This window comes from Leptopilina heterotoma, unplaced genomic scaffold (assembly GCF_015476425.1).
Source record: "Leptopilina heterotoma isolate Lh14 unplaced genomic scaffold, ASM1547642v1 Lhet_107, whole genome shotgun sequence".
Taxonomy (NCBI): domain Eukaryota; kingdom Metazoa; phylum Arthropoda; class Insecta; order Hymenoptera; family Figitidae; genus Leptopilina; species Leptopilina heterotoma.
Window position 1 is genome coordinate 817,205 of NW_025110824.1, and position 10,131 is coordinate 827,335.

The 10,131-nt window shown below is 36.0% G+C and overlaps 1 protein-coding gene across 1 annotated transcript in view; it reads right to left on the reverse strand.

The window, feature by feature from the left end:
* The window catches only part of LOC122502403, a 51,366-nt gene extending 44,620 nt beyond the window's left edge, over positions 1 to 6,746 (reverse strand). The window contains exons 1-2 of the mRNA XM_043612438.1: positions 6,726 to 6,746; positions 5,965 to 6,681 (exon numbers count right to left, since the gene is read on the reverse strand). Coding sequence (XP_043468373.1) covers positions 5,965 to 6,681; positions 6,726 to 6,746 — 738 coding nt within the window. The remainder of the gene's footprint in view (positions 1 to 5,964; positions 6,682 to 6,725) is intronic.
* Positions 6,747 to 10,131: the final 3,385 nt, after the last annotated feature.

Genomic DNA, 10,131 nt, shown 5'->3' on the forward strand with positions numbered 1-10,131 from the left:
ACTAAGAATGTAGTTGGTTGAATGTGATTTAGTAGTTTATTTGACTAACTTTAAAGTAATTATAACAACTAAGATTTTGGTAGTAGATTTTACTACTTAAAGTAATTCGATAGGCTTTAACGACATTTTTGTTGTAGAATTAACTATTATTTTGTTTTTAAATCTACTACTTTAAGTAGTAGGTTTTACTACCTAAAGTAATTCGATAGGCTTTAACGACATTTTTGTTGTAGAATTAACTATTATTTTGTTTTTAAATCTACTACTTTAAGTAGTAGATTTTACTACCTAAAGTAATTCGATAGGCTTTAACGACATTTCTGTTGTAGAATTAACTATTAAAAGTAGTTAATGATCTGTTTTATAAAGTAAAAATTAACATTTTTTTGTTTTTGTCAGCAACTACTTAAAAGTAGTAGAATTATTTATTATTATTTATTAATTATTATTATTACTGAAATTCATTTTTTCATCTCCTCTAGCATTCCTATTGGTCACATATACTTTATAATTTTCAATACTTATGTACATAATGGAGAAAAATCCTCAAACGCCGGGGATTGAACGCACGACCCTAACATTCGCAAACCGATAACCTAACCACCTAACCACGCTCGCACGCTACGATGGTCTGCATGAAACCTGATGACATTCTTGACATAGATCAACCGACAACTGTAGTTCATTTTACAATGTAATGTAGTAATATTTACTACTTTTACTAGTTCTTTTATCTTCTTTAAATTCTTATTTCTGAACTTTGCTTTATTTAAAAATGCTGTTCAATCCTTTCTAATTACTTTAAGTAGTACAATCTACTACTCAATGTAGTAAAACTTAAGTTCAAAAAGTTAAAATTATCTATTATTTTCTCACCAAAACTACTGCATTGTGTAGTAGATTTTGCTACTTAGAGTGGTTCGATAGGCTTCAACAATATTATTCATTTATTTTTATTACTCTAATGTTGTAGTCAAATCTACTACTATAACTACATAAAAGTTGTAAAGTCTATTACACGAAAAAGGTTTGACTAATAAAAAAATTAGTTCCCTCTACTACTTTACGATAGTCAGTTGTGCAAGTCACGTGTTGTTTCAAATTCAACCGTATAAATTCTTTAATTCAACAATTTGGTGTTAACTATATTAAAGTAGTAAAATTTACTAGTTAAGAAAGTGTTACGTTACTTACAAAAGTAGTCCCTTTTACTACTTTCTATTTATTACTATAAAATCGTTAAATTTACTACTTATGAAATGTTGAGTAAACTATTATCTTAGTTGTTCTTACTACAGCACTGTAGTCAATTCTACAACTTACATGTTGTTAAAATTTAACTACATATATTAGTAGAATCAACTACTATTTATCAACTACATAAAAATAGTTAAACTAACTACGCAAACCGGGTTAGACTAACTAAAAAAGTAGTTGTTTTTACTACTTTTCACTTAACTACCCAAAGGTAGTTGAATTTGTTAGCCTAATTTTTTTCAGTGTACTTTTAAATATGTTAAATAATAAGTTCCTGTAAAAACTGTAAATCTACATAAATTTTTTTTACAGTGCAGTGTAATGACAAAAGTGAGGTTATGTTACATTCTCTTAAAAATTCTCAGAGAATTTAATCGTCGGTTATATTCTAGATAATATAAACAAAATAACAACAAAGGGGTCGTCCATATATTACGTAACGCTTTTTGGGGGGAGGGGGGGTCAAGCTATTTGTTACGATAAGCAAAAAAATGGCGCTAATGTATGTAACAGTGTGTTACATAATAATAGTGTTACGTAATATATGGACGGCCCAAAAATAATGCTTGTTCTAGGTAATATTCTCTCGGTAATATAACAGACTTAGAAGACTAATTTGATTTGCATGATTCAAAGTAAATTACATTTCTGTATATATTCAAGCAGCACATAAAAATATATCAACATTACTACAATATAACATTGGATATTCATAATATTATCTGTATAATATTACTATCTTTTAAAAATGTCCGTTACAAGGTAATATACATTTATATTCACTGAATATAAATAAAATATTAATTTTCTATTAAAAATACTGCATTTTTTTATAAACGTCAAAAAATTCTCTAAAGTTTCAGTATTTTAAAAACTCATAAGGTTTAGGTATGTAAGCACCTTTACAATTTTTTGCTTGTTGACACATCCTGTTGAATGCGTGCGCACCACTTCTCCTTCTCATCAGCTGAGATTCTCAACTCTGAGAAAGTGAGATGTTTGAACGCATTTAACATGGCGTGTAAACGTGCAAACATACAAATTTGTAATGTTCACACTAAAAATGATTTAATATATATGGTATACAGAAAAAAGTAAGTGTTAAATATCTTGTGTGTTATTTCAAGCTCGTGTTGTAACTTGTGGTGTTATTTTATTAATACTATAGTGTTGTAGTTGAAATATTCTATAGAGCAAATTATATTTGTTTTTTTAAAAGAAAAATGTCTTTAATAAAGTTATATAGTACTTTAGTGAAAAATATGCTATTTGTTTACAATAAAATAACACCAATAAAGGAAATTCCTAAAATTACACCAATTGTTATACTAAAATAACATTACTTTTTTCTGTGTATATTTTCTTTACAAAAATTTCATTACAGGATTCTAGAGAAACCACATTTTAATTACGCATAAAAATATATTCTATAAAATAATTGTTGCAAACAATTATTTTATACTATTATTATTATTCTTATCCAAAAATACATTAAATATTAAATAAAAAAAAAATTTTTAATATGGATACAGCGCTGTTTCCAGCGCTGGATCCAGCGTACGTTCTGGTCCCAAATTCCAGTGTTAGTCCCAGCGTAGGATCCAGTGTTAAATCCAGCGCTGGAATCTACGCTGGTTTCGTCGTTCTTTCCACCGTTTGAATAAACGTTGGATACAACTATGGAACCAACGCTGATTTTTTTGATAGGGTCGAATCTGTCTATCACGATTCGTGGGAGCTCATAACCACGTCTGTCTGTGACCAGCAGTGCCTCGGTCTTTTCCAGGGCCATTTCAAGACCTCTGGTATCCAGCCAGCTTTTTGCTAGTCGCAGACATTCGTTCACCAATGTCCCAAGAGCCTCCTCACTTTTGGCAGTGCACACGAACAACGCGTCGTCCGCAAAGCCGATGATCACCGCACCTTCGGGTAGATCCATTCACAGAAAATCATCATAAGATACATTCCATACAAATGGACCCACCCTCGAGCCTTGAGGAGCCCCACGCTGCATCTCTTCCCTGAGAGTGCAGGTGTCTTCCTCATATATAACCCACCTGTCGCTAAGATAATTATCTATTATTTGCAACAAGTAGGGCGGCATGTTTTTCTTTTCCATCGACTCGATGAGATCTTTCCATCTTGCGGAATTAAACGCGTTGCGTATGTCAATTGCTACCAACGCACAGAAGCTCTTCTTTTTTCCGGGTCCGAACTTGTTTTTTCCTGCTTTGGCTATGTCCACAACTGCCTGGATGGCATCAACTGTGGACTTGCCTTTACGGAAACCAAATTGGTGATCCGATACGCACATAGCACAATAGTATGAGGTAAGGTTATGTTGAATACTAATCGTAAGGGTGGAGTCCCATGGCAGCGTTTTGCGTTGCGTCGTAATGGGAGAGAAAAAGACGCAAATATACGTTTGCTGCATTCTCTTTCATTACAACGCAACGCAAAACGCTGCCATGGGACTGCGGCCTAAGGCTCATAAGGTTACTCGATATTGCTGTGGTAGACCTGAGGTGAGCTAAACACTTCCGCCATGGAGGTATGTAAGGTTACATGTTAGAGTGTGGTAAGTATATATGATAAGGCTATGGTAACCTTAACGTGTAAGGTTATCTCAACCTTAACGTGTAAGGTTACCATAGCCTTATCATATATACTTACCACACTCTAACATGTAACCTTACCTCCATGGCGGAAGTTTTTAGTTCACCTCAGGTCTACCACAGCAATATCGTGTAACCTTATGAGCCTTACGATTAGTACTCAACATAACCTTACCTCATACTATTGTGCTATGTGGGTAGACTATTCTCTCCGGTCAAGTGGCTTTGCATTCTCTGCAGAACCATATCCTCTAGAAGTTTACCCATCGTATCCAACAGGCATATAGCATAGGCCTGTACGATGAAACCTTATCTAGAGGTTTTTCACTTTTCCTTAGGAGGACTAAACTCTGTCGCTTCTAGTCGCGGAAGAACTCTCCTCTCTCAAGGCAAAGATTGAAGCATCGAAGCAGAATCTGGGGTGAAGTGTCGATTACCAACTTTCGGATCTCGTTACTTATCCCATCGATTCCAAGCGCCTTGCCTGTTTTCAATCTTTTGCCTGCTTGTTGTAGTTCACTAAGTGTGAAGAGTTCTTTTTCTTCGACTTTGCAAAAACTCCAGTCCCTTCTAAGGTATGGCTCTGCAGGAGGAAACAAAGAATTTATTATCTTTCTGACCCAATCGGGATTGTCCAGGCCGGGGGTCTTTTGCCTCGTCGCTAATTTCTTAGTAACGATTTTAAAAGCCAGACCCCATGGGTCCTTATCGAATTCCTCGATTAGGTCCTTCCAGCTACGGCGTTGCGACTTGCGGATCTCTTTCTTGAGGTTCTTTTTCGCCTCCTTGAAAGCCTCTTTCAGCAAGGGATCTCCCTTAGATCGGGTATATGTCCTTCTTGCTTTGAGGCATTCCTTCCTCAAGGAGGCTAGCTTCACTGACCACCAGTGCAAGGATTTTCTTACGGGAATGGCGCCTTTGCGTGGCATTGACGCATTGCAAGCGGTGACTATCATGTTCCTCACCGCTCGCAACTCCCTATCCAGACTGCTCGACCTCTTCACCCAGCTCAAGTCCTCAATTAAAAGGGCTTCTCTTAGGGACCGGCCGAACTTTTCCTTGTCGAGTCTCTTCATATTCCACGAGGAGGTTTTGCGACTAGAAACATCCTGTCTTTTTCCTCCTCGTGTGTCTCCCATCGAGACTAAGAACTCAATGTACTGGTGGTCACTTGCGGTATATTCCTCAGAGACCCGCCAGTCGGTTATGCGGCTAAATAGTTTAGACGATGCGATTGTTAGGTCTATAATTGATCCGATCGCACCTCGTCTAAAAGTCCATCTATTACCTCGGTTTACAGCTAATAAGTCGTTTCTGGAGATCATTTCTCCAATACGAATTCCTCTCTTGTCGAGTCTCGTCTCACCCTACTCTGGCGACTTTGCTTTAAAATCGCCAGTGATGATGACTTCCAGCCTGGATTCTGTCAGGCTCGCTTCTAAGTCTTCAATATTGGCTTCGAAGTTTGTCAGTGGGTCGTTGGGTGAAAAGTAGCAGCTATACATACGTATATTAGCTACCTCTATCCACACGAACCCACTGCTCGTCTCCAGAAACTTGTCAACCCGCAATTCTGGGTTGCACAGCTTTATGGCGGCTCTCTTTGCCTTATCCTGATACCAAGGGGCGAGGTCGCTTCCTTGATACTGCTCACTGCAGAACAGGATATCGACCTCATTTTCCCTTGCTGTTTGCATTAGGAGCAACTGTGCATCCTTACTTGTATGCAGGTTGACCTGCAAAAATTTTAAGGATTTGCCCTTTTAATCTTTTGCAGTTCTTCCCTGTAAACCGGGCAGGCTCTCTTTTCGGACTCATGATCCGTTTCCGGCTTCCCCAGGTCCAAACAAGTAAGGCACTTCGGCTTAACGTTACAGCTCTTCGCGAGGTGTCCCTCTCCGCCGCATCTCCGACAGTTTTTACTTCTGTCGGGGCCTTTGCAGGATAGGGTTCTGTGTTCGTAACCTAGACACTTTTGGCACCTAGCTACTTCAACATGCTCGCGAATTGGAGCATTTATCCAGCCGATTTTGATTCGGCCAAGTTTAAGCAGAATGTCACTTTCTGTTTCTGCCAAGCGGATTAGAGCAACCTTAGTTCCTCTGTGGCGCGGCAATAATTTGCACTCCATAGTCAGGTCGGATTTGCCCAGCTTTTCTTTCAATGCTGAAGTCATCTCACTCTTTGTAGTGGCTTCATCCAGGTCTTTGATTTCTAGAGACCTCTTATTTACTAGAGGTATGACCTCAGCCATGCCATACAGGGCCGAAAACAGACTGTCCGCAAATTTTAAGGTCTCTCCACCCTTCTTCACTATCAGGAGAACCTCCTGTTTAAAAGTTCTCCTGATTTTCTGGATCACGGTACCTGTATCTTCAGGTTTAACCTTTGATTTTATCAGCGGCAAGATACCCTCATAAGATTTTGGGTCTCTTGCCGTAATTTTTACCGCTTCCGTGGTTGTAAGCTTCAAATGGTGTTTTGAGAGCTCTTTTTTCTCGCCTGGGGGCTTTTTTCTTGGAGCCCGTTCCCTTCTCTTTCTAACAACCTTAAAGCCGTCCTCATTGTCCGCTCCGTCTTTCAAGACGGTCTCGGCATACGTCTTACTAGGACTACTTGAGGACGCCTCTTTTGCTTCAACTAGCGACTCAGGATTAATCACATCCGGGCTTACTCCTTCCCTAGGGCGCTTACTAACCTTTTTCGTCTTATTTGTGCCTGCAGCCGCGCTATCCCGGCTTGCAATAACACTCTTCGTCCGCCGTGGAGTTTCCACAGTTGGATGTTGCGGCTCCTGTTCTTTGAACGGCTCGGGGATAAAACGTAAATTCTTACAAATTGTTAAGAACGCACTCTCCAATACCGCGACGCCATCCTGGATGTCACGACTGACGTTCTTTTGGCGCTTGAATGCCTGGTGCACGCTCTTAAAAATCCCGGGAATAGCCAGGAACTGATTTGCGACATTTGATTCGTAGCATGTCAGCTGGCTATCTATTTGGCTCCCTCCAAAATCCTTGGAGCCATCTGCACCGACTATCGGGGCTTGCACCCGATCAGAATTGGTGGTGGGATTACCCTCTTTCGAGGTACCCACTTGGAGTATTTCATTTAAAATTTTGTCCATTTCATTCATTTTTTTTATTTCTTTGTCCCGTGTCGAGGGACAATCGGGCCTTAACAGGGTGGAGGTCGATGTGTCTCTCCAAGATAGCAGGAACCCTACTGAAAATCCCTATGTAGGATCCTACATAAGATCTTACATAGAATACTAACTATAAATTTATAAAAAATCCTAGAATTGTTGTAAGAATCTACGTAGAAATCCATAAAAAAGCACATATGGATTTGGCACAGGAATTTTTTATAAGAATTGATATAGGAATGCGCATTTGTGTTACTGGATAAAAATATACGTTGATTCCAATATGATAACCTACATCTTTTCTGACATAATTTTGGTGTCTATTTCCTATGTCAATTTCCTTTGTCAATTTCCACCATACTTACCAATATAAAATCTTACAAAAATTCTTAGTTAAAATCTTACTTAATAATTATTAAAAATTTGCCTATATAGAATCGTAGAAAAATTCTTACATAAAATCTTACTTAATTATTAAAAATTTACCTACATGGAATCTTACCAGCATTCCTACATAAAATCTTACTTAATTATTTAAAAATTACCTACATGAAATCTTACCAAAATTCCTACATAAAATCTTACCTAATAATTATTAAAAATTTGTCTATATAGAATCGTAGAAAAATTCCTACATAAAATCTTACTTAATTATTAAAAATGTACCTATATAGAATCATACCAAACTTCCTACATAGAATCTTACTTACCCTATTAAAAATACCCACATGGGATCCTACATGGGATCTTACGTGGGTTCTTATACAAAAACCTGTATAAAATCCAAGATCCCACGTAAGAATCCACATGGGATCCCTTGTAAAAGCACATGTATATTTGGGACACGATTTGAAACAGGAATTCATGTGGGAATTTGAGTTTGTGTATATCCTTTTTTAAAAAAGACATGGAGTGGAAAGGTCGAATGTATCGAAAAGTATCGAAGTAAAGAATGGGCAATGATCCTTTTTTAAAAAAGACATGGAGTGGAAAGGTCGAATGTATCGAAAAGTATCGAAGTAAAGAATGGGCAATGAGAATGTAAAATCTTAATAGAAGGATGTTTTTAAAATTGTTTGTACATGTGAAGGTGGCGTTGCAGTCGTATGTTATTTAAAAAGAGCGCGAATATATAAATTTTATTTTTGTTAAGAGAAAGTACACATAATAAATCTTATTTTGCATTGTCAAAAAAAACGTCAACATTTCAAATATAAATAAGCAAATTATTAACTGAAAAAATTTGAATATTATTATTAATGAAATAATGGACTTGGACAATGGACATATAAAAACTAGCACCGTAGACGGCCGCTTGCGGCCGTTGGAGGAGCTAGTCTACATAAAAATCCACATGAATTTCTATGTGAGAATACATAAAGGATTCTATAAAGCATTTCATATGGGATTTCATATGGGTTTTCATGTTTCATATAAGATTTCACATAGGATTTCACAAAAGATTTATTATGTGATTACATTAGGGATCCATTGTGAGAATTTTCAAAGGATTAAAAATTAAATAATAAATTGTATTAGCATTTCAAATCATCAGGAAGAAAAAAAATTCGATAATTTCAAACACTTCTTCTGAGCTATAAACTCTCAGTTATATAGTGTTAAAAAATCATGTTAACAGGGGGAGAAGTCGCTCTCGCCACCTGGCGGTGAAAGTATATGAACTGTAGTATTCTGTATCATTAATAAAAAAAACTACATGAGATTCTATGTAAGATCCCATGTGGAAAATTATATGGAAAATAATTTACAATCTCACCTGGGATTTCATATAATTTTCATTTCTATGTAAAATCCTACGTAGGATCCCATGTAATTTCCTATGTTATTTCCAGCATATGAAACCATATGAGATCTTACGTAGGATTTTACATAGAAATGAGAATTATATAAAATCACAGGTGACATCGTATATTATTTCCCATATAATTTTCCACCTGGGATCTTACATAGGATCTCACGTGGTTTTTTTATTAATGATACAGAATACTACAGTTCATATACTTTCACCGCCAGATGGCGAGAGCGACTTCTCCCCCTGTTAACATGATTTTTTAACACTATATAACTGAGAGTTTATAGCTCAGAAGAAGTGTTTGAAATTATCGAATTTTTTTTCTTCCTGATGATTTGAAATGCTAATACAATTTATTATTTAATTTTTAATTAAATAATTTTTAATCCTTTGAAAATTCTCACAATGGATCCCTAATGTAATCACATAATAAATCTTTTGTGAAATCCTATGTGAAATCTTATATATGAAACATGAAAACCCATATGAAATCCCATATGAAATGCTTTATAGAATCCTTTATGTATTCTCACATAGAAATTCATGTGGATTTTTATGTAGATATACACAAACTCAAATTCCCACATGAATTCCTGTTTCAAATCGTGTCCCAAATATACATGTGCTTTTACATGGGATCCCATGTGGATTCTTACGTGGGATCTGGGATTTTATACAGGTTTTTGTATAAGAACCCACGTAAGATCCCATGTAGGATCCCATGTGGGTATTTTTAATAGGGTAAGTAAGATTCTATGTAGGAAGTTTGGTATGATTCTACATAGGTAATTTTTAATAATTAAGTAAGATTTTATGTAGGAATTTTTTTACGATTCTATATAGACAAATTTTTAATAATTATTAAGTAAGATTTTAACTAAGAATTTTTGTAAGATTTTATATTGGTAAGTATGGTAGAAATTGACATAGGAAATTGACACCAAAATTATGTCAGAAAAGATGTAGGTAATCATATTGGAATTAACGTAGATTTTTATCCAGTAACACGAATGCGCGTTCCTATATCAATTCTCATAAAAAATCCTGTGCCAAATCCATATGTGCTTTTTTATGGATTTCTACGTAGATTCTTACAATAATTCTAGGATTTTTTATAAATTTATAGTTAGTATTCCATGTAAGATCTTATGTAGGATCCTACATAAGGATTTTCAGTAGGGAAGTTTCCGCAGAGGGAGTGCATCCTGGTATCTCTTCACAGAGTTTACCCTCGTTATTATTAATTATAATTAGATGTAGTTTTTTAGTTTCGACTTGTGGCTGAAATATATATATGTAAG